The sequence below is a fragment of the Oncorhynchus clarkii genome, chromosome 9 (assembly GCF_045791955.1).
Source record: "Oncorhynchus clarkii lewisi isolate Uvic-CL-2024 chromosome 9, UVic_Ocla_1.0, whole genome shotgun sequence".
Lineage (NCBI taxonomy): Eukaryota > Metazoa > Chordata > Actinopteri > Salmoniformes > Salmonidae > Oncorhynchus > Oncorhynchus clarkii.
In genome coordinates, this window is record NC_092155.1 from 24809780 (window position 1) to 24837243 (window position 27464).

The 27464-nt window shown below is 42.0% G+C and overlaps 1 protein-coding gene across 1 annotated transcript; it reads left to right on the forward strand.

Annotated features, from left to right (window-relative positions):
• Positions 1-26959, forward strand: LOC139417514 (zinc finger protein 271-like). The gene is made up of 6 exons (XM_071166777.1): positions 1-568; positions 12360-13214; positions 21064-21173; positions 21353-21536; positions 23152-23475; positions 25137-26959. Exons 1-6 carry the CDS (start codon positions 253-255, stop codon positions 25655-25657), a joined length of 2310 nt encoding a protein of 769 aa, XP_071022878.1. The 5' UTR covers positions 1-252; the 3' UTR covers positions 25658-26959.
• Positions 26960-27464: the final 505 nt, after the last annotated feature.

Here is a 27464-nt window from a genome sequence, read left to right on the forward strand (position 1 = left end):
CGTAGCTGTATGCAGTGGCGTGAAACGTGTCCCTTCTTCAAATACAACAAGAAGCTAGTAAGTCACTTCGGTAGGTTGCTAGCCAACATCGACGAACCTTTGAAGCTCTATACGTTTTCGGTGTAACGTTACATTTATAGCCAAGGTGTTTGTTTTAAACACATTTCTGTTGTATATCTAGTTACCCTCTTTAATTGCACATATACGTTGCTAGTAAGTTAGCTGGATAACATAGCACCAGGCTAGTCGCCCATGCTAACATCCCCGACCATGAGTTCACTAAACTACTCCTCCCCTGATAAAGAAGAGGGGGTCTGCTTGACGGAGAAAGACGGTATTTGGTTGAACATTGTCGTAAAAGATGAGAAACAAGAGGAGGATGTCACAGTAAAAAAAGAAGAGGGTGAAGCTGTTACAGTGAAACAAGAGGAAGAAACGTTCAGAGTGAAAGAGGAGGATGTTACCGTGAAAGAAGAGGAGGAAGAGAAAGAGGATGCAGTTTTTGGAGTGAAGACGGAGGGAGATATAACTGTCACATCGGAAGAGACAGGAGATCGGATTAACACCAGTAAGTAGTGAAGGGGGTTCGATTAAGTGCACCGCGTGACATGAACGGGCAAAAGCGGCGAACCGTAATTTGCATAGCTCAGTCATGGTGTCAACAAAGCAGCCTGATGCATATTTCAGAAACATACAAACACATTTTTTTCTCCATAATATATATGTTCGAGTTTTCGTTGGGAAGGCAGACGCGTTTAAAAAATAAATAATAATAATCACCTTTGCATGTGAAAACAGAATTCTACTCATTAGGGCAATTTGGGGTTAAACTCCCCATCTTGTAATTCTCATAGCAACCACTTTGTCACTAATTTTCCAACACTTTCCCTGGATACTTCTGGTTTTGCGCAACAAAAACATCTGTCTCATCTCAACTTTTTAAGTCACTCCAACATAACGATTTGGAGGTACATTGATCTAATATTTTGTCATTTAGAAAAAGTTATATATTCAGGACCAGTCAAAAGTTTGTACACACCTACTCATTTAAGGGTTTTGCTTAATTTGTACTATTTTCTACATTGTAGAATAATAGTGAAGACATCCAAACTATGAAATAACACAAATGGAATCATGTAGCAATCAAAAAAGTGTTAAACAAATCCAAATATATTTTATATTTGAGATTCTTCAAAGTAGCCAGCCTTTGCCCTGATGACAGCTTTGCACACTCTTGGCATTCTCTCAACCAGCTTCATGAGGTAGTCACCTGGAATGCATTTCAATTAACAGGTGTGCCTTGTTAAAAGGTAATTTGTGGAATGTCTTTCCTTCTTAATGCGTTTGAGCCAATCAGTTGTGTTGTGACAAGGTAGGTGTGGTCTTTTTACCCTATTTGGTAAAATACCAAGTCCATATTATGGCAAGAACATCACAAATAAGCAAAGAGAAAGAAAAGCCCAACATTACTTTAGGACATGAAGGTCAGTCAATCTGGAAAATTTCAAGAACTTTGACAGTTTCTTCAAGTGCAGTCGCAAAAACCAACAAGCGCTATGATGAAACTGGCTCTCATGAGGACGGACACAGGAAAGTAAGACCCCAAGTTAAATCATCTCCTTTGCCTAGAACATGTTGAGAGGGAGGTTGTTGTCCTGGCACCACCCGGCCAGGTCTCTGACCTCCTCCCTATAGGCTGTCTCGTCCTTAACGGTGATCAGGCCTACCACTGTTGTGTAATCGGCAAACTTAATGATGGTGTTGGATTCGTGCCTGGCCATGCAGTCGTGGGTGAACAAGGAAGTACAGGGACTGAGCATGCACCCCTGAGGGGCTCCAGTGTTGAGGATCAGTGTGGCAGATGTGTTGCTACCTCACCATCAGGAAGTCCAGGATCCAGTTGCAGAGAGAGGTGTTTAGTCCCAGAAGCCTTAGCTTAGTGATGCGCTTTGAGGGTACTATGGTGTTGAACGCTGATCTGTAGTCGATGAATAGCATTCTCACATAGGTCTTCCTTTGGTCCAGGTGTGAAAGGGCAGCGTGGAGTACAGTTGAGATTGAATCATCTGTGGATCTGTTGGGGCAGTATGCAAATTGGAGTGGGTCTAGTGTTTCTGGGATGATGGAGTTGATGTGAGCCATGACCAGACTTTCAAAGCACTTCATGGCTACGGACGTGAGTGCTACGGGTCTGTAATCATTTAGGCAGGTTGCCTTCGTGTTCTTGGGCACAGGGACTATGGTGGTCTGCTTTAAACATGTTGGTATTACAGACTCAATCAGGGACATGTTGAAAATGTCAGTGAAGACACCTGCCAGTTGGTCAGCACATGCCCGGAGCACACATCCTGGTAATCCATCTGGCCCCGCAGCCTTGTGTATGTTGACCTGTTTAAAGGTCTGACTCACATCGGCTATGGAGAGTGTGATCATAGTCGTCCGGAACAGCTGATGCTCTCATGCATGCCTCAGTGTTGCTTGCCTCAAAGCGAGCGTAGAAGTGATTTAACTAATTTGGCAAGCTTGTGTCACTGGGCAGCTCTTGGCTGTGCTTCCCTTTGTAGTCTGTAATAGTTTGCAAGCCCTGCCACATAAGACAAGCATCAGAGCCGGTGTAGTACGATTCAATCTTAGCCCTGTATTGATGCTTTGCCTGTTTAATGGTTCGTCGGAGGGCATAGTGGGATTTCTTAAGCTTCCGGGTTGGAATCCCACACCTTGAAAGTGGCAGCTCTATCCTTTAGCTCAGTGTGAATGTTGCCTGTAATCCATGGCTTCTGGTTGGGGTTATGTACGTACAGTCACTGTGGGGACGACGTCCTCGATGCACTTATTGATAAAGGTATTGACTGATGTGGTGTACTCCTCAATGCCATTGGAAGAATCCTAGAACATGTTCCAGTCTGTGATAGCAAAACAGTCCTGTAGTTTAGCATCTGCTTCATCTGACCACTTTTTTTATAAACCGAGTCACTGGTGCTTCCTGCTTTTATTTTTGGAATCAGGAGGATAGAATTGTGGTCGGATTTATCAAATGGAGGGCGAGGTAGAGCTTTGTACGCCTCTCTGTTTGTGGAGTGCAGGTGATCTATAATTTTTTCCCTCTGGTTGCACATGTAACATGTTGGTAGAACTGATTTTAGTTTCCCTGCATTAAAATCTCCGGCCACTAGGAGCACCGCCTCTGGGTGAGCAGTATCCTGTTTGTTTATTTCCTTATACAGCTGACTGAGAGCGGTCTTAGTGCCAGCATCCCTCTGTGGTGGTAAATAAACAGCCACGAAGAGTATAGATGAAAACTCTCTAGGCAAATAGTGTGGTCTGCATTTTATCACAAGATACTCTACTTTAGGTGAGCAAAATCTAGACTTCCTTAGATTTCATGCACCTGCTGTTGTTTACAAATATGCACAGACCGCCCCCCCTCATCTTACTAGAGTGTTCTGTTTTGTCTTGCCGGTGCAGCGTATATCCTGCTAGCTGAATATCCATGTCATCATTCAGCCACGAATCCGTGAAACATAAGATATTACAGTTTTTGATGTCCCGTTGGTAGGATATTCGTGATCCTATCTCGTTTAATTTATTGTCCAATGTTTGCATGTTGGCGAGTAATAATCGCAGCTTTCCCACTCGCCTTCTGCGGATCCTTATGAGGCACCCCGCTCTGTGTCCTCTATACCTGCGTCTCTTCCTCTTGCAAATAACTGGGATGTTGGCCTTGTCGGGTGTTCGGAGAATGTCCTGCTTGTTGAAGAAAACAAATCTTTGTCTAATCCGAGGTGAGTGTTCGCTGTCCTCATATCCACGTGGGAAAAAACACATAGTAGCACAATTGGTTGGGCGCCCGTAAAACTGCTGCCATTTCTTCCGGGGCCATTTTTTCAAATGGCTTTCATGGTCAAATTGCTGCAAAGATATCACTACTAAAGGACACCCATAATAAGAAGATACTTACTTGGGCCAAGAAACCCAAGCAATGGACATTATACCGGTGGAAATTTGTCCTTTAGTCCAAATTTGTCTTGGTGAGACAAAGAGTAGGTGAATGGATGATCTCTGCATGTGTGGTTACCACTGTGAAGCATGGAGGAGGAGGTGTGATGGTGTGTTTTTTTTGCTGGTGACACTGTCTGTGATTTATTTAGATTTCAAAGCACACTTAACCAGCATGGCTATTACAGCATTCTGCCGTGATACACCATCCACCTAATCTAATGAAGTTGGCTCTATAAAATTAATCGATGCCATTCGGGGAGCCTGAAGATAAATAATCCACTTGGTTAGAGACATTAAAAAAAAAAGAAGTTTATTAAGTATTACATGAATGGGGGAAAAAAATATATCGTGTCAAATCGCCAATTTGCAAGCCATCCCTTATGGGATTAACTGACACATAAACAAGCATTACAATAATTCACCAGGGTAGTTAAGTGATGATGATTCTTACCGTTTTCTCTGCATTGCACATCGCATAAAGAGTGGGGAGGAAAAAATATCAATACATAGTAGTAAATAAGCTTATCCAAACAATAATTATATCCCTAGAGCAGTAAAATAATATACCGTTGAAGTCAGAAGTTTACATACACTTAGGTTGGAGTCATTTAAAACTCATTTTTCAACCACTCCACAAATTTCTTTAACTTCTTTCGGATCAGGTCCCACCTCAACAACATCCGGTGAAATTGCAGTGCCAAATTCAAATTAAATTACTATAAATATATCATAATAAATTATCATAAAATCACAAGTGCAATACGTCAAAATAAAGCTTAACTTGTTGTTAATCCAGCCGCTGTGTCAGATTTCAAAAAGGCTTTACGGTGAAAGCAAACAATGCGATTATCTGAGGACAGAGCCCAGCAGACACAACTTTACATACAGTTACCAGCCAAGTAGACTAGTCACGAAAGTCAGAAATAGCAATAAAATTAATCACTTACCTTTTATGATCTTCATATGGTTGCACTCACAAGACTCCCAGTTACACAATAAATGTTCATTTTGTTCGGTAAAGTCCCTCTTTATATAAAAAAAACTCAATTTTGTTGGCGCATTTTGTTCAGTAATCCAATGGCTCAAATGCGGTCACAAGAGGCAGACGGAAATTCCAAATTAGTATCCGTAAAGTTCGTAGAAACATGTCAAACGATGTTTATAATCATTCCTCAGGTTGTTTTAAGCCTAAATAATCGATAATATTTCAACCGGACAATAGCGTCGTCAATATAAAAGAAAAACAAGAAAGGCGTGCTCTCGGGATTGCGCACCAAACAGGTTGGAGATTTTCCACTGACCTCTCATTGAAACTGATCATTCTCCCTCATTTTTCAGAATAAAGGCCTGAAACAATGTTTCTAAGGACTGTTCACAGCTAATGGAAGCCATAGGGTACGGAATCTGGGTCCTATCCCTTTAAATGGTGGATAGGCTTTCAATGGGAAAAAAAAAACAATTTCAAATTAATAGCACTTCCTGGATGGATTTTCCTCAGTTTTTCGCCTGCCATTTCAGTTCTGTTATACTCACAGACATTATTTTAACAGTTTTGGAAACTGAGGGCCCATGCCAAATCTTTTCAGCCTTCTGAGGGTGAGGAGGCGTTGTTGTGTCCTCTTCACAACTGTGTTGGTGTGTTTGGATCATGGTAGATCCTTAGTGATGTGGACACAGAGGAATTTGAAGCTCTCAAATGGTCCACTACAGCCCCGTCAATGGGAATGGGGGCGTGCTCGGCCCTCCATTTCATGTAGTCCACGTTCAGCTCTTTTGTCTTCCTGCCAGGTCTCTGACATCCTCCCTGTAGGCAGTCGGTGATCAGGCCTACTACCGTCGTGACGTTGTCAAACTTAATGATGGTGTTGAATTTGTGCGTGGCCACACAGTCGTGGGAGGATAGGATAGGAGTGGAGTAGAGTTGTTACAATACCAGGTTTTTGACTTTGATACCTGGTTTAGTATCATATTAATCAATACCGAAACGATACGCAATATCAAAATGATACTCAATATAGGGTTGGGCGGCTTCCAGGTTTTCACATCATCATACCGTCCTTCTCTCATTTTGGGATTTACGGTGTTACCGGTTTAGTAACCAAGGGGGTGCCAAAAAAATGCAAACAAGACCCTTGGGCATCTGTTACCAGAATGCTAACAAATGAAATATGCAAATGAGCGCAAACGAAAATAAACAAATTGCAAAGACGGGCAATCCAGCTCATAAAGTTATACATGTATAGGTAGGAGCATCCGAATGTTATTTTTGTTGAGTTTGGACATTTTTAAAAGCTAATATGAACAAGAGACATTGTGCAAATGAAAAAAGTTTTTATTCATGCTTGTCTGTCTGGAGTCACAAGGGCAACGGGCCTGCCTGTGGTGGAGAAGAGAGGGGGAGGAGCAGACAGCCGAGAATGGAGATGAGAAAGAAACACAAGGAAATCATGATAGTGTCTTTCAGCTGAACAGATAACGCTTCTCAAACATGGCAGAAAGCTTACACAATATGATGCCCCATCACCTTATTAATTTAGAAACTTACTTGGATAACGCGACCCCTAAGTTTAACTTGCTAGTTAACATGGAATTATTTATTTTTCACGCGGGAAAATTATATGAATCGCTTAAGAAGTCTCTTGCTGCGTTTTGTTAACGCAGATCTGAAATGCTTCTTATTGTCATTTCTGCTTGGCATCAGACACATTTTATGCTTCAGTTGCGCTTCTCCAACTGAAGCACAATTCACAAACAGGCATTCTATCAGTCAGTATGTGAGCTGAGTTGAGTGGTCAGAAATCCAGCTCATCGCTAGTTCATGGAGCGGTGTGGCACTCCAAGTACTTTCCAACCAACCGCTCCTTGCTCAAAGAAAAAAAAACTGCTGCTCCGAATTCGCTCCATTCCTTACAATCACAATTTAACCAACACTTTTTGTGATTACCTGGACCTATCATTTGGTTTTGAAGTATTGAAACCAAACCATTGATTTGAATGGAAAGTATTTTAATAAAAAAAGAGGACAAGGTGACAGAAAAAAGCGATAATAATTTCAAATAGTCTACATGTCGTATTAAACAGCATATAAACACTCTAAATAGGTCAGGAGCCAGACAGGTAGCCTAAGAAGGAACGAACATGGATTATTTAGGCTATATTAGTTAAATTATTTCAAGGCTATAGCTTACAAATAAATAAATTGTGAAGCATTTGCGAGTACGAAACACTAGGCTAGCATCCCATTCCAAAATCATGGACATTAATATGTATTTGGTTCCTCCTTTGTTATAACATCCTTCACTCTTCTGGGAAGGCTTTCCACTAGATGTTGGAACATTGCTGCAGGGACTTTCTTCCATTCAGCCACGAGAGCATTAGTAAGGTCGGGCACTGATGTTGGGTGATTAGGCCTTGCTCACAGTGGGCATTCTAATTTATCCCAAAGGTGTTCGATGGGGCTGAGGTCAGGGCTCTGTGCAGGCCAGTCAAGTTCTTCTACACCGATCTCGACAAACCATTTCTGGACCTCACTTTGTGCACGGGGGCATTGGCATGCTGAATCAGGAAAGGGCCTTCCCCAAACTGTTGCCACAAAGTTGGAAGCACAGAAATGTCTAGAATGTCATTGTATGCGGTAGCGTTAAGATTTCCCTTCACTGGAACTAAGGGTCCTAACCCTAACACTGAAAAACATCCCCAGACCATTGTTCCTCCTCCACCAAACTTTACATTTGGCACTATGCATTCGGGCAGGTAGTGTTCTCCTGGTATCCGCCAAACAAAGATTTGTACGTTGGACTGCCAGATGGTGAAGCGTGATTCATCACTCCAAAGAACGCCTTTCCACTGCTCCAGAGTCTAATGGCGGCGAGCTTTACACCACTCCAGCCGACGCTTAGTTTTGTGCATGGTGATCTTAGGCTTGTGTGCCCCTGCTCGGCCATGGAAACCCATTTCATGAAGCTCCCGACGAACAGTTCTTGTGCTGACGTTGCTTTCAGAAGCAGTTTGGAATTCGGTAGTGAGTGTTGCAACCAAATACTTTTTTACGTGCTCTGCAGTTCTGCACTCGGTGGTGCTGTCTTGAGCTTGTGTAGCCTACCACTTTGCAGTTGAGCTGTTGTTGCTCCTAGACGTTTCCATTTCACAATAACAGCACTTACAGATGACTGGGGCAGCACTGGCAGGGCAGATATTTGACGAACTGACTTGTTGGAAAGGTAGCAGCATCCTATGACTTTTCCACCCTGAAAGTCACTGAGCTCTTCAGTAAGGCCATTCTATTGCCAATTTTTGTATATGGCTATTGCATGGCTGTGTGCCTGATTTTTATACACCTGTCGGTAATGGGTGTGGCTGAAATCGCTGAATCCACTAATTTGAAGGGGTGTCCACATACTTTTGTAGGTATAGTGTATAATGGCCATGCATTGTTTTTGCACAAAATACTTTGCTTTTTCATTTTAAGCTCATTTACTAATTTATTGTGGCTGCCAGCCAAATAGCATTGTACTTCTGTTGTCATCTGTTTAAAATTAAGCAGTTTTCTGCAGAATGTGTTGCACTAATGTATTTTCTGAGAAGGAAAACTATAGTTGCACATCCCTGATCACTCTATTGAAGCAAAGAAAACACTGTTGACTTTGAATATAAAAACGACACCTGTCAATAGACCGCTGAAATGGTGAAATGAAGAACCTGCTTAATAACCTTTTTGGGATAGGGGGCAGCATTTTCACTTTTGGATGAATAGCGTGGCCAGAGTGAACTGCCTCCTACTCTGTCCCAGATGCTAATATATGCATATTACTATTATTAGTATTGGATAGAAAACACTAAAGTTTCTAAAACTGTTTGAATGATGTCTGTGAGTATAACAGAACTCATATGGCAGGCGAAAACCTGAGAAAAATCCAACCACATCTGAGCTTTGTAGTTTTTCAAAGCTTGGCCTACTGAGCACACTTTGAGATATGGATGAGGTTGCACTTCCTAGGGCTTCCATTAGATGTCAACCGTCTTTTGAAAGTTGAAATGAGGATTCTACTATAAATGAGGGGCTCATGAGACCTGTTTGAGTCAGTGGTCTGGCAGAGAGCCTTGGTCTCATGACGTGCGCTCCCGACAGAGTTTCATCTCGTTCCAGTGCCTTTCTGAAGACAAATGAATTCTCCGGTTGGAACATGGAACATTATTGATGTTGGAACATTATTGATGTTTTATGTTAGCATCCTAACGATTGATTCCATACATTGTTTGACATGTTTGTAAAGGACTGGCAGCTTCATTAAATAGTACCTGCAAAACACCAGTTTCAACATCAATAGTGAAGAGGCGACTCCAGGATGCTGGCCTTCTAGGCAGAGTTCCTCTGTCCAGTGTCTGTTCTTTTGCCCATCTTAATCTTTTGTTGGCCAGTCTGAGATATGGCTTTTTCTTTGCAACTCTGCCTAGAAGGCCAGCATCCCAGAGTCACCTCTTCACTGTTGATGTTGAGACTGGTGTTTTGCGGGTACTATTTAATAAAGCTGCCAGTTGAGGACTTGTGAGGCGTCTCAAACTAGACACTCTAATGTACTTGTCCTCTTGCTCAGTTGTGCACTGGGGCCTCCCACTCCTCTTTCTATGGCTTCCATATGTGTTATTTAATAGTTTTTGATGTCTTCACTATAACTCTACACTGTACAGTCGCGGCCAAAAGTTTTGAGAACAACACAAATATTAATTTCCACAAAGTTTGCTGCTTCAGTGTCTTTAGATATTTTTGTCAGATGTTATTATGGAATACTGAAGTATAATTACAAGCATTTCATAAGTGTCAAAGGCCTTTATTGACAATTACATGAAGTTGATGCAAAGAGTCCATATTTGCAGTGTTGACCCTTCTTTTTCAAGACCTCTGCAATCCGCCCTGGCATGCTGTCAATCAACTTCTGGGCTACATCCTGACTGATGGCAGCCCATTCTTGCATAATCAATGCTTGAAGTTTGTCAGAATTTGGGGGTTTTTGTTTGTTCACCCGCCTCTTGAGGATTGACCACGAGTTCTCAATGAGATTAAGGTCTAGGAGTTTCCTGGCCATGGACCAAAATATCGATGTTTTGTTCCCAGAGCCACTTAGTTATCACTTTTGCCTTATGACAAGGTCCTCCATCATGCTGGAAAAGGCATTGTTCGTCACCAAACTGTTCCTGGATGGTTGGGAGAAGTTGCTCTCTGAGGATTTGTTGGTACCATTCTTTATTCATGGCTGGGTTCTTAGGCAAAATTGTGAGTGAGCCCACTCCCTTGGCTGAGAAGCAACCCCACACATGAATGGTCTCAGGATGCTTTACTGTTGGCATGACATAGGACTGATGGTAGCGCTCACCTTGTCTTCTCCGGACAAGCTTTTTTCCGGATGCCCCAAACAATCGGAAAGGGGATTCATCAGAGAAAATGACTTTACCCCAGTCCTCAGCAGTCCAATCCCTGTACCTTTTGCAGAATATCAGTCTGTCCCTAATGTTTTTCCTGGAGACAAGTGGCTTCTTTGCTGCCCTTCTTGACACCAGGCCATCATCCAAAAGTCTTCACCCCACTGTGTGTGCAGATGCACTCACACCTTCCTGCTGCCATTCCTGAGCAAGCTCTGTGCTGGTGGTGCCCCGATCCCGCAGCTGAATCAACTTTAGGAGACGGTCCTAGCGCTTGCTGGACTTTCTTGGGTGCCCTGAAGCCTTCTTCACAACAATTGAACCGCTCTCCTTGAAGTTCTTGATGATCCGATAAATGGTTGATTTAGGTGCAATCTTACTGGCAGCAATATCCTTGCCTGTGAAGCCCTTTTTGTGCAAAGCAATAATGACAGCACGTGTTTCCTTGCAGCTAACCATGGATGACAGAGGAAGAACAATGATTCCAAGCATCACCCTCCTTTTGAAGCTTCCAGTCTGTTATTCGAACGCAATCAGCATGGCAGAGTGATCTCCAGTCTTGTCCTCGTTAACACTCGCACCTGTGTTAACGAAATAATCGCTGACATGATGTCAGCTGGTCCTTTTGTGGCAGGGCTGAAATGCAGTGGAAATGTATTTTTGGGATTCAGTTCATTTGCATGGCAAAGAGACACTTTGCAATTAATTTCAATTACTTTGATCACTCTTCATAACATTCTGTAGTATTTGCAAATTGCAATCATACAAGTTGAGGCAGCAGACTTTGTGAAACATAGATACAGGCGCCCTTCCTTACTCAGTTGCCTGAAAGGAAGGAAACCGCTCAAGGATGGATCAACAGCATTTTAGTTACTCCACAATACTAACATAAATGACAGAATGAAAATAAGGAAGCCTGTACACAATAAAAATATTCCAAAACATGCATCCTGTTTGCAATAAGTCACTTAAGTTAGACTGCAAAAAATGTGGGGAAGAAATTAACTTTTTGCCCAGACTACAAAGCGTTATGTTTGAGGCAAATCCAATACAACACATCACCAATACAACACATCACTGAGTCTTCATATTTACAAGCATGGTGGTGACTGCATCATGTTATGGGTATTCTTGTCATAGGCATGGATAAGGGAGTTTTTTTAGGATAAAAATAAATGATAGAGCTGAGCATAGGCAAAATCCTAGAGGAAGACTTAGTTCTGTCTGCTTTCCAACACACACTGAGTAACAAATTCACCTTTTAAGCAGGACAATTACCTAAAACACAAGGCAAAATATATACTTGAGTTGGGAAAGGGGTATACCTAGTCAGTTGTACAACTGAATGCCTTCAATTTAAATGCGTCTTCTGCATTTAACCCAACCCCTCTGAATCGGAGAGTTGCGAGGGGCTTCCTTAATCGACATCCACGTCTTCGGCGCCCGGGAAACAGTGGGTTAACTGCCTTGCTCAGGGACAGAATGACAGATTTTTACCTTGTCAGTTCGGCGATTGAACAACCTTTTGGTTACTGGCCTAACACTCTAACCATGAGTTGCTTACCATGACGACATTCAATCTTCCTGATTGGCCTAATGACAGTATTGACTTAAATCGGCTTGAAAATGGCTTTCTAGCAATGATCATCAACCAACTTCAGAGCTTGAAGAATTTTTTGAAGAATAAATGGCAAATTGTGTACAATCCATGTGTGCAAAGCTTTTAGATACTTACTCAAAGATTCACAGCTGCAATAACTGCCAAAGGTGATTCTAACATGTCTTGAATACATGTTGAATACTTATCTAATCTAGTTATATTAGTGATTTATTTTCCATAAAATAAATATTACATTTTTCTTCCACTTCGACATTGAGTAATTTATGAATATTGTTGACGAAAAATGACAATGAAGTCCCTTTTTAATTATTCTCTTTGGCAGGAGAGAGGCCAGACTGTCACTCTGACAGCGAAAAGAGTCCTTCGGGGGAACCAGACCCAGAGACGTCCAAATCAGCAGGAAGGCACCACTGCTCCCAGTGTGGAAAGAGTTTTACTCTGCTATGGAACCTGAAAATACATAAGAGAATACACTCCGGAGAGAAGCCATACCACTGCTCCCAATGTGGAATGACTTTTACCTGGTTAGGTAGTCTGAAAACGCACGAGAGGGCACACACAGGAGAAAAACCTTTCCAATGTTCCCACTGTGGAAAGAGTTTTACCCAGTTAGGGGACCTGAATAGGCACGAGAGGACGCATGGAGAAGAGAAGCCCTACCAATGCTCCCAGTGTGGAAAAAGTTTTAGGTGGTTAGTGAGCCTGAAAACACATGAGAGAATACACACAGGAGAAAAGCCTTACCACTGTTCCCACTGTGGAAAGAGTTTTAGGGGGTCAGTGAGCCTGAAACAGCATGAGAGAATACACACAGGAGAGAAGCCTTACCACTGTTCCCACTGTGAGAAGAGTTTTAGGTGGTTAGGTACCTTGAAATTGCATGAGAGGACCCACACAGGAGAAAAGCCATACCAATGCTCCCTGTGTGGAAAGAGTTTTACCAAGTTATGGGGCCTGAGTAGGCATAAGAGGACACATACAGGGGGGGATAGCACCTACCACTGCTCCTTGTGTGGAAAGAGATTTACCCAGTTAGTGGCCTTGAAAGAGCATGAAATAATACATACAAATACACAGGAGGGGAATACATACCACTGTTCTCATTGTGGAAAGACATTTTCCCAGTCAGAGGCCCTGAAATCACATGAGAGAATAGAGAGGTTGTGTTCTGACTTATGTTTTTGACTGTGGTATTTTTTTTATGCCACATGAAATAGTCATTACCTGGGTTGTTGTTTTTTCCATCTTGAGACGTGATCATGTCTAAAAATCTGATTTAAATATTTTAATGTGTATTTCGTTTTGATTGATTGGATACAAGTATAAACCCTCCAATGCGGTTCATTATGTTATTTGGATATTGCAAAATGTGAATTATTATATAAGTAAGTATCCTTGCACGAGCCTAGGTTTCTCTGAGCCAGAACGGCTCATAGGAGCAAGAGCCTTTCTCCTATTTCTGTAGTGTGAGGCACCTTGATGCAGTCTATTTAATGATTATATAGATTCATGGATTTTTGTATTTCTTGATTCTAACCTCTTGAATTTGAAATATGATTTGGATTTTGCTAAGTTAATTTGATTGGAAACACTATTACAGTTGCGGCCAAATATATAGGCACCCTTGCACTTTTCTTGAATAATTCCCCATTTCTTCTAAAGTAAGTTGAAATTGAAAGAATCTTTTGGTCTCCACATCTATTGGGATTTTCAACATTACGGAACCAATTTTATTTGTGTAAACATACATTTACAATTTTAATTCAGAAAATAAAGCCATGGCATGGACACAGTTCTTGGCAGCCCGGAGCTATTACTTGGTTGCACTGTATATATTTGACAGCAACTGTGTATGATTTTGGATATTGCAAAATGTAAATGACTAAATCGTTGAATTGAGTGTGCATTTCTTGATTCTAACCTTGTAGCCTCTTGAATTGAGTAGTTTCATTGAGTTAATTGGTCTACCAGTCATCAAGCTAAAGGAATATAAAAATGTGTTACGTTCTGATAACATTGATACGTTGTTGACATGGGAACATTCATGAGGTAGTGAATGTTTTTCATCAGTATCATTCCACCATGTCAGAGTACACAGATGCTGATTGTAAAAAAAACTTTTTTTGATTAATGCAACAGTTTTGTGTCAATAGAAATAAAATGTGGAAGGCCTGCTCCATAAGTGGACGTTCATTATAAACTGTAGATTACGACATGTACGTATTGTTACATGTAGAAGCATTATAGATTTACAGGCTTATTTTTAATCTGTTTATTTGACTGAATAAGAAATGGCCTTTTAAATGCGGATGTGTAGTGTACTTTTTAAAATTCTTACTCATTAAGTCTGAATAATCAATCAACACATGCTGATCTTTGTATGTCTCTCTTATTATTATTATTATTATTATTATTATTATTATTATATTTATAAAAATACATCAAATTATTTTATTTCATAAAAATAAATATTCAACACGCACGCCTTCAACATCATTCATTCTGATTCATTCAGCCACCTTGGTAACTTGCTAGCCAACATAGCTGAAAGATTGGAGCTCTTTAAATGCTTTCTGTGTATATTAGTCCCTGTGTTTTAAACACACTTCTGTCCTATAGCTAATCTCAGCAAAAAATAAACGTCCTCTCACTGTCAACTTTGTTTATTTTCAGCAAACTTAGCGTGTAAATATTTGTATGAACATAAGATTCAACAACTGAGACATAAACTGAACAAGTTCCACAGATGTGACTAATAGAAATGGAATAATGTGTCCCTGAACAAAGGGGTGGTCAAAATCAAACGTAACAGTCAGTATGGCCTGTCGGGTTCACCTTGGGGTTATGATAGGAGCTGTACCAAATGCTTGATGTATTATTATAGTTGATTATGCTTATGTTGTATTAATAGAAGGGGAGGGGTTATAAGACCCCTCCCTCCTTACATGTATAGGGTCCTAGACTACAGATTAACAATATATATATTCATTATGAAGGTTTAATATTGTTCCACAGTTTTTTTCTAGTCTCTGCCTCCTATAAAGAAACGGTCTGAGAAATGTGACTGCGATATCTCTTACTCCCCTGCAGAGTTCTAAGAGACTAGTCAGACGTTCCACTATAAATCAACTTGGTTAGTGGACATTTACTGCTGAGCTTTTAGATAACACTGAAACTCTTTATGTAGCTGTGTAGGCATGGGTTTGGTCTCATGAGTAGAAGGTAATGACATAGGCAGTGACATCACTAAGATATGACTGTAGGCATAATAAAACAACTCGGACCCTTTTCTATTTTGCAGAACCTACTCGGAAACATGCGTGCAATGTTCCTGTTGTCAACTTCTGTCTGCAATTGCATGAATAAATTAATGATTGATTTACTTAAAGATATTATCTGAATGCTAATTTCACCAATGAGCCAATGATTGACAAGGAACAAGAAACAAACCCCAACAGGCCACCAGCTGTGTTAAGTACTGCAGTGCATCTCCTCCTCATGGACTGCACCAGATTTGCCAGTTCTTGCTGTGGGATGTTACCCCCCTCTTCCACCAAGGCACCTGCAAGTTCCCAGACATTTCTGGGGGGAATGGCCCTAGCCCTCACCCTCCGATCCAACAGGTCCCAGACATGCTCAATGGGATTGAGATCCGGGCTCTTCACTGGCCATGGCAGAACATTGACATTCCTGTCTTGCAGGAAATCACGCACAGAATGAGCAGTATGGCTGGTGGCATTGTCATGCTGGAGGGTCATGTCAGGATGAGCCTGCAGGAAGTGTACCACATGAGGGAGGAGTATGTCTTCCCTGTAACGCACAGGGTTAAGATTACCTGCAATGACAACAAGCTCAGTCCGATGATGCTGTGACACACCGCCCAAGACCATGACGTACCCTCCACCTCCAAATCGATCCCGCTCCAGAGTACAGGCCTCGGTGTAATGCTCATTCCTTCGACGATAAATGCAAATCCAACCATCACCCCTGGTGAGACAAAACCGCGACTCGTCAGAAGAGCACTTTTTTCCAGTCCTGTCTGGTCCAGCGACGGCGTTGTTGCCAGTGATGTCTGGTGAGGACCTGCCTTACAACAGGCCTACAATCCCTTAGTCCAGCCTCTCTCAGCCTATTGCGGACAGTTTGAGCACTGATTGAGGGATTGTGCGTTCCTGGTGTAATTTGGGCAGTTACCTGTACCTGTCCCGCAGGTGTGATGTTCGGATGTATCGATCCGGTGCAGGTGTTGTTACACGTGGTTTGCCACTGCTAGGACGATCAGCTGTCCGTCCTGTCTCCCTGTAGTGCTGTCTTAGGCATCTCACAGTACGGACATTGCAATTTATTTCCCTGGTCACATCTGCAGTCCTCATGCCTCCTTGCAGCATGCCTAAGGCACGTTCACGCAGATGACCAGGGACCCTGGGCATCTTTCTTTTGGTGTTTTTCAAAGTCAGTAGTGTAGGGGTTAGGGTCCCAAAGACCGTTCCCATTATTGATTAAGGGTACCTTAATATTAATATGTTTTGCTGCAGGCCTTATAATAGATATTGTTGCTATGTGTCTGAACTCTGCCACTATACTTTGCACAAGCTGTCTATATTAGTCTTTGCGGTTAAGCCATAGCTGTTGCAAGAGTGTCCTTGCAGGCTAGGTCTGAGTCGGACCGAAACTAGATAAAAAGAAGTAACCAATGACTGGTTTTGACATTTTGATCTTGTGTGACAGTGGACAATGCTAATGAATTCAGAGAATCTACTATACTAGGTTACCTTATAAGCTTATTGCTGCACACATATATTGACGTAGGTGATCATACCACCAGGGAGTGTATATAATCAGCTGTGCCCTTTGGTTAGTTGCAGAACTTACTCTGAAACATACATGCTGTGTTTCAAATCAAATGTTATTTGTCACATACACATGGTTAGCAGATGTTAATGCGAGTGTAGCGAAATGCTTGTGCTTCCAATTCCGACCGTGCAGTAATATCTAACAAGTAATCTAACAATTTCACAACAACTACCTTATACACACAAGTGTAAAGGAATTAATAAGAATATGTACATAAGAATATATGGATGAGCGATGGCCGAACGGCATAGGCAAGATGCAGTCGATGGTATAGAGTACAGTATATACATATGAGATGAGTAATGTAGGGTATGTAAACATTTATATAAAGTGGCATTGTTTAAAGTGGCTAGTGATACATTTATTACATCCAATTTTGGATTATTAAAGTGGCTAGAGATTTGAGTCAGCATGTTGGCAGCAGCCACTCAATGTTAGTGATGGCTGTTTAGCAGTCTGATGGCCTTGATAGAAGCTGTTTTTCAGTCTCTCGGCCCCAGCTTTGATGCACCTGTACTGACCTCGCCTTCTGGATGATAGTGGGGTGAACAGGCAGTGGCTCGGGTGGTTGTTGTCCTTGATGATCTTTTTGGCCTTCCTGTGACATCGGGTGGTGTAGGTGTCCTGGAGGGCAGGTAGTTTGCCCCTGGTGATGCGTTGTGCAGACCTCACTACCCTCTGGAGAGCCTTACGGTTGTGGGCGGAGCAGTTGCCGTACCAGGCGGTGATACAGCCCGACAGGATGCTCTCGATTGTGCATCTGTAAAGGTTTGAGTGTTTTTGGTTACGAGCCAAATTTCTTCAGCCTCCTGGGGTTGAAGAGGCGCTGCTGCGCCTTCTTCACCACGCTGTCTGTGTGGGTGGACCATTTCAGTTTGTCCGAGATGTGTATGCCGAGGAACTTAACTTTCCACCTTCTCCACTACTGTCCCGTCGATGTGGATAGGGGGCTGCTCCCTCTGCTGTGCCCTGAAGTCCACGATCATCTCCTTTGTTTTGTTGACATTGAGTGTGAGGTTATTTGCAAACTTGATGATTGAGTTGGAGGCGTGCATGGCCATGCAGTCATGGGTGAACAGGGAGTACAGGAGAGGGCTGAGAACGCACCCTTGTGGGGCCCCAGTGTTGAGGATCAGCAGGGTGGAGATGTTGTTTCCTACCCTCACCACCTGGGGGCAGTCCGTCAGGAAGTCCAGGGATATACACGACTGTGATTATAATCGAAGAGAATTCTCTTGGAAGATAATGCGGTCGGCCTTTGATTGTAAGGAATTCAAGGTCAGGTGAACAAAATGACTTTAGTTCCTGTATGTTGTTATGATCACACCACGACACGTCAATCATAAGGCATACACCCCTGCCCCTCTTCTTACCAGAGAGATGTTTGTTTCTGTCGGCGGGATGCGTGAAGAAACCATGTGGCTGTACCGACTCTGATAATGTATTCCGAGTGAGCCATGTTTCCGTGAAACAGAGAATGTTAGTCTCTGATGTCTCTCTGGAAGGCAACCCTTGCTCGGATTTCGTCTACCTTGTTGTCAAGAGACTGGACATTGGCCAGTAGTATACTCTGGAGCGGTGGGCGATGTGCCCGTCTACGGAGCCTGACCAGAATACCGTCTGCCGTTGTTTTGGGTCGCCTGCTGGGATCCGATCCATTGTCCTGGGTGGTGGACCAAACAGAGGATCCGCTTTGGGAAAGTCGTATTCCTGGTCATAATGTTGGTAAGTTGACGTTGCTCTTATATCCAATAGTTCCTCCCGGCTGTATGTAATAACACTTCAGATTTCCTGGGGTAACAGTGTAAGAAATAATACATAAAAAAAACAAAATACTGCATAGTTTCCTAAACGCGAAGCGAGGCGGCCATCTCTGTCGGCGCCGGAAGCATTAAGTACCAATATAGTATTAAGTACTGATATTGGTACTTATTGCGGGTTATATCAAGTATATGTTATTTTCCAAATCATTTAAAAATGTGTACCTGATTTATTTATTCATACACTCTAAAAATTAGGGGTTCAAAAAGGGTTCTTCTAAGATCCTCAGTTCTTTGAAGAACCTTGGGGTTCTTGGCACTGAAAATGTCCCCAAAAAGGTTATTCCAAGAACCCCATAAGAGGTGGGGTTCATCGAGGAACCTCCTTAGTTGTTGGGGGTCCTTGCAGGAACCTAACTGCCCAACTGAAACATTTGGATTTGAATTTGAAAGGACAGCAGGTAAAAATGTTCTCAATTTAAGGTATGGTTTGTCCCTTGTATGATCTACATTAATATTGTTTTCTGATGAAACCATCTATCTTTTCATATTTGTGCAAATCTTTATCAAACAGAAAATGGATACAATTCAATGGATATCAATCAACAAAGAAGTAAGTATATGTACTGAATGCTATGAGAATATGTTGATACGGAGAACATCAACATATTAACATCAACGCGCCAGAGGATATATTGGACTTGGGACTCTGCTGGGAGTTTACCTCATATTTAGATTTTTTTTCTTCTGCTTTGCCACTAAAATCATAAACACTGAGAACTAAAATATTGTATTATTGTTATGCGTAGTATTATCCATTTTAATAATAATAATAACAGGGGAGGTGGGTAGTTAAAAAATGAACCCCAAAAGGTTCTTCAAAAGGTTATTTGAGGATCCATTAAAAGGGGTTCCCCCAAAGTTTCAATTTGAAGAACCCCTAAAGGATACTCCAGGAACCTTTTCTTTTAGTGTACTTCCTGATAACAGAATGCAGTGATGTGTACTGAACCTGTCGTCCGTAATAAAGCGTAGTGCACTATGATAAACTGTGTCCAATGGCTGGTGTACGATATCTAAGGAAGTCTTGAGGTTTTGCTTGCCTGAGGTAGAGTATCTCATGATAATCTGTAGACCGCACTATCTACCTATAGAGTTTTCATCTGTATTTTTCGTAGCTGTCTACATACCACCACAGACCGGTGCTGGCACGAAGAACACACTCAATGAGCTGTATTCCGCCATAAGCAAACAGGAAAACGCTCATCCAGAGGCGGCGCTCCTAGTGGCCAGGGACTTAAATCTGTTTTACCAAATTTCTATCAGCATGTTAAATATACAACCAGTGGGGGAAAATTAAGCAGATGCTCTGGGATTCTTCCTATGGCATTGAGGAGTACACCACATCAGTCATTGGCTTCATCAATAAGTGCATCGATGATGTCGTTCCTACAGTGACTGAACATACATACCCCAACCAGAAGCCATGGATTACAGGCAACATTCGCACTGAGCTAAAGGCTAGAGCTGCCACTTTCAAGGAGCGGGACTCTAACCCAGAAGCTTATAGGAAATCCCGCTCTGCTCTCCGACAAACCATCAAACAGGCAAAGCGTCAATACAGGACTAAGATTGAATCGTACTACACCGGCTCCGACACTCGCTGGATGTGGCAGGGCTTGAGAGCTGCCGAGAGCTGCCCAGTGACACAAGCCTACCAGATGAGCTAAACTACTTCTATGCTTGCTTCGAGGACAATAACACTGAAACATGCATGAGAGTACCAGCTGTTCTGGATGACTGTGTGATCACACTCTCCACAGCCGATGTAAGACCTTTTGTTTAAAGGTCAACATTCACAAGGTCACAGGACCAGACGGATTACCAGGACGTGCACTGCGAGCATGCGCTGACCAACTGGCAAGTGTCTTCACTGACATTTTCAACCTCTCCCTGTCCGAGTCTGTAATACCAACATGTTTCAAGCAGACCACCAAAGTCCCTGTGCCCATGAACAATAAGGTAACCTGCCCAAATGACTACCGACACATAGCACTCACGTCTGTAGCCATGAAGTGCTTTGAAAAACTGATCATGGCTCACATCAACACCATTATCCCAGAAACCCTAGACCCACTCCAATTTGCATACCGCACCAACAGATCCACAAATGATGCAATCTCTATTGCACTGCCCTTTCACACCTGGACAAAAGGAACACCTATGTCAGAATGCTGTTCATTGACTACAGCTCAGCGTTCAACACAATAGTGCCCTCAAAGCTCATCAATAAGCTAAGGACCCTGGGACAAAACACCTCCCTCTCTAACTGGATCCTGGACAATCTGACGGGCTGCCCCCAGGTGGTAAGGGAAGGTAATAAAACATTCGCCATGCTGATCCTCAACACAGGGGCCCCTCAGGTGTGCATGCTCAGTCCCTTCCTGTACTCCCTGTTCACTCATGACTGCACGGCTAGGCACATCTCCAACACCATCATTAAGTTTGCCGATGACACGACAGTATGATCACAGACAATGACAAGACAGCCTATAGGGAGGAGGTCAGAGACCTGGCCGTGTGGTGCCAGGACAACAACCTCTCTCTCAACGTGATCAAGACAAAGGAGTTAATTGTGGATTACAGGAAATGGAGGACCGAGCACACCCCCATTCTCCTCGATGGGGCTGTGGTGGAGCAGGTTGAGAGCTTCAAGTTCCTTGGTGCCCACATCACCAATAAGCTAACATGGTCCAATCACACCAAGACAGTCGTGAAGAGCGCACAACAAAACCTATTCCCCCTCAGGAAACTGAACAGATTTGTCATGGGTACTCAGATCCTCAAAAGGTTCTACGCCTGCACCATCGAGAGCATCCTGACTGGTTGCATAACTGCCTGATAAGGCAACTGCTCGGCCTCCGACCACAAGGCACTACAGAGGGTAGAGCGTACAGCCCAGTACATCCCTAACCCAAGCTTCCTGCCATCCACGACCTCTGTACCAGGTGGTGTCAGAGGAAGGCCCTAAGAATTGTCAAAGACCCCAGTTCTCAACAGCATCTTCCCAAGCCATAAGACTCCTGAACATCTAATCAAATGGCTACCCAAAACATTTGCATTGCCCCCCCCCCCCCCTTTACACCGCTGCTACTCTGTTATTATCTATGCATAGTCACTTTAATAACTCTACCTACATGTACATATTACCTCAATTGCATCGACTAACCTGTGCCCCCGCACATTGACTCTGTGCCAGTACCCCCTGTATATAGTCTTGCTATTGTTATTTTACTGCTGCTCTTTAACTACTTGTTACTTTTATTTCTGATTCTTATTCATATTTTGTAAACTGCATTGTTGGACAGGGGGCTTGTAACTAAGTATTTCACGGTAAGGTTGTTGTATTCGGCGCATGTGACTAATAAAATGTGATTTGATGATTTGATTTAATCAATCAACACATGCTTCTCTTTGTTTGTCTCAATGTATTAGAATTTCTCTTTTACATATCTCAACTCCCTTTACGACACCCTTGATGGCGGGGAGGGGGGATCGAGTTAGATGTTTGTACAGGGATGGTGGTTGGAAGAGCGCACTTGTTTGAAATTGAAAAATGTGGCGGTAGCTTCTGATAAAGAAGAACATCAAGACGAAGCAGCTGCTTTATAAGTGGGATGCACTGTTGAGCGCTACATCCCGAGGGGTTCGTTCTGATTGTACGGAGATTGTGACAGCTGGTTAAATGGCGTCCCTTGAGAAAGGAAGAGGGTTAGAATAGTGCAGAAATGGTCATGACCTGAGGCAGTGAAGAAAGTAGAGGAAGATGGGTCAAGGGGGAGGGATCTTGAGGGGAGTGGTGTGAGTAGTAGATCTGTACCAGTACAGAGGGATAGGCCAATAAGTGATATATGTTTCAGTAAGATTGGATTTCTTGCATTTATAGCAATGGTTATCAACTGTACTGCAGGGATGGAACATAAGTCATAGAAAATTGAGGTTGTGGTGGCAGCTGCATTGAGGTATGTGGGTGTACGAGACTTGAAATCAGAAGAGTTACAGGGTGTGTTAAGTGGTCCTTTCAGGTTGTTGGCATGAGGTAGGACTAAATATATTGAAATAGTGGAGTAGGGTGTTATTATTTTTTGTGAGTGTAGTGTTAGATGGTACAAGCAATGTATAAGGGAGTTGTACTCCAGTAGGTGGTGGTAATGCAACATATATTGGAAATCAACCGCCGTTAAACCTCATCGAAGAAGAGGTTCTTCAACAACAGTTAGTGAGCCACCACCGTAGCTTGCTAGTCAACATAGCCGAAAGATTCAAGCTCTTTAGACTTCGGTGTATATTCGCCACTGTGTTTTGAACAGACTTTGGTCGTCAAGCTAGTTTACCATTTACATTTCATATTTACGTTGCTAGTAGTTAGCTAGCTGGATAGCTAAAACAGCCTAGCACTAGGCTAGTCGATGATAATAATGTGCTAACTAGCTAGCTAACATCCAACCATGAGCTCATTAAGCTCCTGCCCTGATAAAGAAGAGGGGGTGTGCTGGACGGAGAAAGAGGGTCTTTGGCTGAACATTGTCGTAAAAGAGGAGGAGGAGGATGAGGCTGTCACAGTAAAAAAAGAGGTAGAGGTTGAGGCTGTTGCAATTAAAGGTGAAGGAGCTCCAGTGAAGGAAGAGTTCAGAGTGAAAGAGGAGGACGTCGTCACTGTGAAAGAAGAGGGGGAAGAAAAAGTGGAGGGTGCCGTTTTTGGAGTGAAGGAGGAGATAATTGTAACGGTGAAAGAAGAAGAGACTGGAGATCAGATTAACAACGGTGAGTAACGTTATTATCTTAATTAACAAGAGGGGCACAAATTGTCTTAACGTCAGACTGTTACCATGTATATTCAGTTTGAGAGAAGTCGACCCCAAAAAATATCTACACGCCAGAATGTTGAATATAATGACATTAACACCAAATATGTGTTAATTGTTCTATCTGTGTTAACACTTTACCGTTGTCTGTGCTGTTGGTGCATTTGACGGTGGGAAGTGGAGGTAAAATATCCACAGGAAAGTTTTATTTATCTGACTTTTTGCGGTGTCGGTAGGTTCTGTCACGTGTATTTTCAATCCGTTGATGCCTTGCATGTGATGCACAATATGTAAACAATAGCTGAATTGATCCTTGAATGTTGTTGACCAATGCAAGTTCCCTCACAATCAGCTGGAAATACCTGTGAAACTTGCCAGCTGATTGTGTGGGACAAAGTTAGGTCTGTGTCTGTGCTTAAGCTCCGCCATTATTTACATATTGTGCAAGTGTTTGTTGTGTGCGAATTGCATCAGTATTAAAAAATACAAAACCGGAAATACAATCGAAATACAGACCAGCGTACTGAAACTCGGGTTAACACTTCCCTGTCTATATTTTGTCTAAGATTACATCCGACATAAGGACAAAATCAGTGGACAACAGGTACATTTAATTTAAAAAAAGTTTATTCAACATTCTGATATGTAATGGGATGGTTCAGAAATGCTGAGTATTAATGACAGGAGCCAATACAAGTCTTCCACTCTTGGATTCTAAAAGAGGCTAGGTCACACTGTTGTTGAATCAATGCATGGTTTTAAAGGGGCCTTTTTGATTATGCAGTTTAATGTCGGAAAGAAAGCCACACTGTAAAATGTGTATACCATTAAAGTTGGCAACCAACAAATGTTAACAATGGATTGTTTTGTGCGAAATTACAACTTAAATATCTCACCCTTAGGGGTAGCCCTTCATAGCTCGCCATCATGTATACAGCTAACAGTAAGTACTGTCATTTTAACAATAGCGTCCCGTCCTAGGTCATTCCATAGCGACAGCTTGTGAGATATCACCCGAACCCGTTGCTGTATGCAACCTGTTTTAGCAGTAAGTGTCCTGCATTGGATGGTGTCCATAATCGGTAGACAGTTTATCATCGTTTGCATCGCCAAGTAGTGCACAAGAAAGTATTAAATCCACTTCCAATCTAATTCAAAGATGGATTCCACATGGATTCCTAATTTAGCGTTATGGATGTTACATGAAATGGACAAGATTTTTTGGGGAGACTGAACATATTAGCAGAAGTCTGTGAGGTAGTAAGTCTTAGGTCAAAACATGGATAGCCATTTCCAGGGAAAGGATTGGCTGAACACAAAAAATGATAATTTTGAAAATATTGTAATTTCTATTATTACTTTAGAGATAGTGGGCCACCAACAAAACGTTGTTAACAGTTGACTGACGGATTGTCATCCATTAGAGCAAGATTCGATTTGGAACACTTCATAATTTGTTTTTGAAATCTCCCCAAGTTTATTTTTAATTATGAAATGTTGTGAAGACTGGCCTCAGGTTTTTGAGGGATCTTGTCCTGAAGAAAACTCATAGGAAGACACTTTTATCATGTGGGGGTTTCATTCAGGTCTCTGTTTAACTGAATACTCTGTCTTTGGCAGGAGAGAGACGAGACTCTCCCTCTGACAGCGAGAAGAGTCCTTCAGGTGAACCAGACCCAAAGACGTCCAAACCAGCAGGACGACACCACTGCTCCCAGTGTGGAAAGAGTTTTACCCAGTTAGGGAGCTTGAAAACGCATGAGAGAATACACACAGGAGAAAAGCCCTACCACTGCTCCCAGTGTGAAAAGAGTTTTAGGTGGTTAGGTAGTCTGAAAAAGCATGAGAAGACACACACACGAGAAAAGCCCTACCAATGCTCCCTGTGTGGTCAGAGTTTTACCCAGTTAGGGGCCCTCAATAAGCATGACAGGACACACACGGGAGGTGATAAGACCTACCACTGCTCCATGTGTGGAAAGGTATTTAACCGCTTAAGGCATCTGAATAAGCATGAAAGAATACATACACAGGAGGAGAAGACATACCACTGCTCTCATTGCGGAAAGACATTTTCCCAGTTAGAGGACCTGGAATCGCATGAGAGAATAGAGAGGCTGTGTTCTGACTTATGTTTTTGACTGGGAATTTGTGTTTTTGTTCATGCCACATGAAATCAAATTGTGTCAATTAAGGTTTACTCAAAAATAGGCCTCGAGACATAACTATGTCTAAAATCAGATTAAATATTTTAATGTGTATTTCATTTTGATAATGTCATTTAATTTCATTGGATACAAGTAAGTATAAACCCTCCAATGTTGTTCATTATATTATTTGGATATTGCAAATGTAAATTATTATATAAGTCACTAAGTAAGTAGCCTTTCACGAGCCTTGGCTTGTCTGTGCCAGAATTAATCTCCTATTTTTGTAGCTTGAGGCACCTTGATGTACAAGTACATTCCCTGGACAGTACACTAGTCTATTAAGTTATATATTGTTGGGTTCTGAGAATATGAAATATACATATTAATGTCACTGAGGGAGAGAGGATAATGTATAACGTTTACATTATGTCAGGATATGTAATTGTTAGCCATCAGGGATCCTATGGGAGGGATCCACTGGGAGGAGAAGAGACACAGTCTGGTACCAGTCACCATGACAGCTGTGAGTTGGGGAGGAGTGAGCACTTTGGGGCAGAGGTCAGGTCAGATGAAGTGATGAAGAACAGATCTCACTAAGGTTCTGTCTAGCAACCGAGATGCATTGGCTGTTCAGATGTGTAGGAGGAGACTCGGCATAGGAGAAAGGGTTACATATCGGCGCTTGTGAGAATATATCGTCTGCACAGCTGTTTGACCCTTTGGGATGAATACACTTGGTTTAAGCTTTCATAGTGTCTGAGTTCTTACTCTAATAATTAAAACCTAACAATATAGTGCCTTCAGAAATGATTCACGCCTCTTGAAATTTTCAAAATGTTATTGTGTTACAGCCTGAATTAGAAATTGATTGATTAAATTTAGATTTTGTGTCACTGGCATACACACAATACCCCATAATGCCAAAGCGGATTTATGTTTTTAGAATTTTTGAACTTATTTACAAATGAAAAGCTGAAATGTCTCGTCAATTAATATTCAACCCCTTTTGTTATGGCAAGCCTAAATAAGATCAGCTTTTCCATAGACTCTCTCTGTGTAAAATAATGTTTAACATGATTTTTGAATGACTTCCTCATCTCTCTACCCCATACGTACAATTACAATTATCTGTAAGGTCCCTGATTATTGGTAGATGGGTAAAAAAAAGACAGCAGACATTGAATACCCTTTTGAGCATGGTGAAGTTATTAATTACACTTTGGATGGTGTATCAATACACCCAGTCTCTACGAAGATACAGGCGTCCTTCCTAACTCAGTTGCCGGAGAGAAAGAAAACTGAGGATGGATCAACAATGTTGTAGTTAGTCCACAATACTAATCTAAATGACAGAGTGAAAAGGAAGAAGACAAATATTCCAAAACATGCATCCTGTTTGTATCAAGGCACTAAAATAACACTGCAAAAAATTTTGCAAATCAATTTACTTTTTGTCCTGAATACAAAGTGTTATCTTTGGGGCAAGTCCAATAAAACACATTAGTGAGTACCACTCTCCATATTTTCAAGCATGGTAGTGGCTGCATCATGTTATGGGAATGATTGTAACTGTTAAAGACTGGGGAGTTTTGTGGATAAAAAAGAAATGGAATGGAGCTAAGCACAGAAAAAATCCTATAGAAAAATCTGGTTCAATCTGCTTTTCACCCGACACTAAGAGATGAATTCACCTTTCAGCAAGACAATAACCTAAAACACAGGGCCAAATCTGGAGTTGCTTACCAAGAATGCAGTGCATGTTTCTGAGTGGCTGAGTAACAGTGTTGAATCTGCTTAA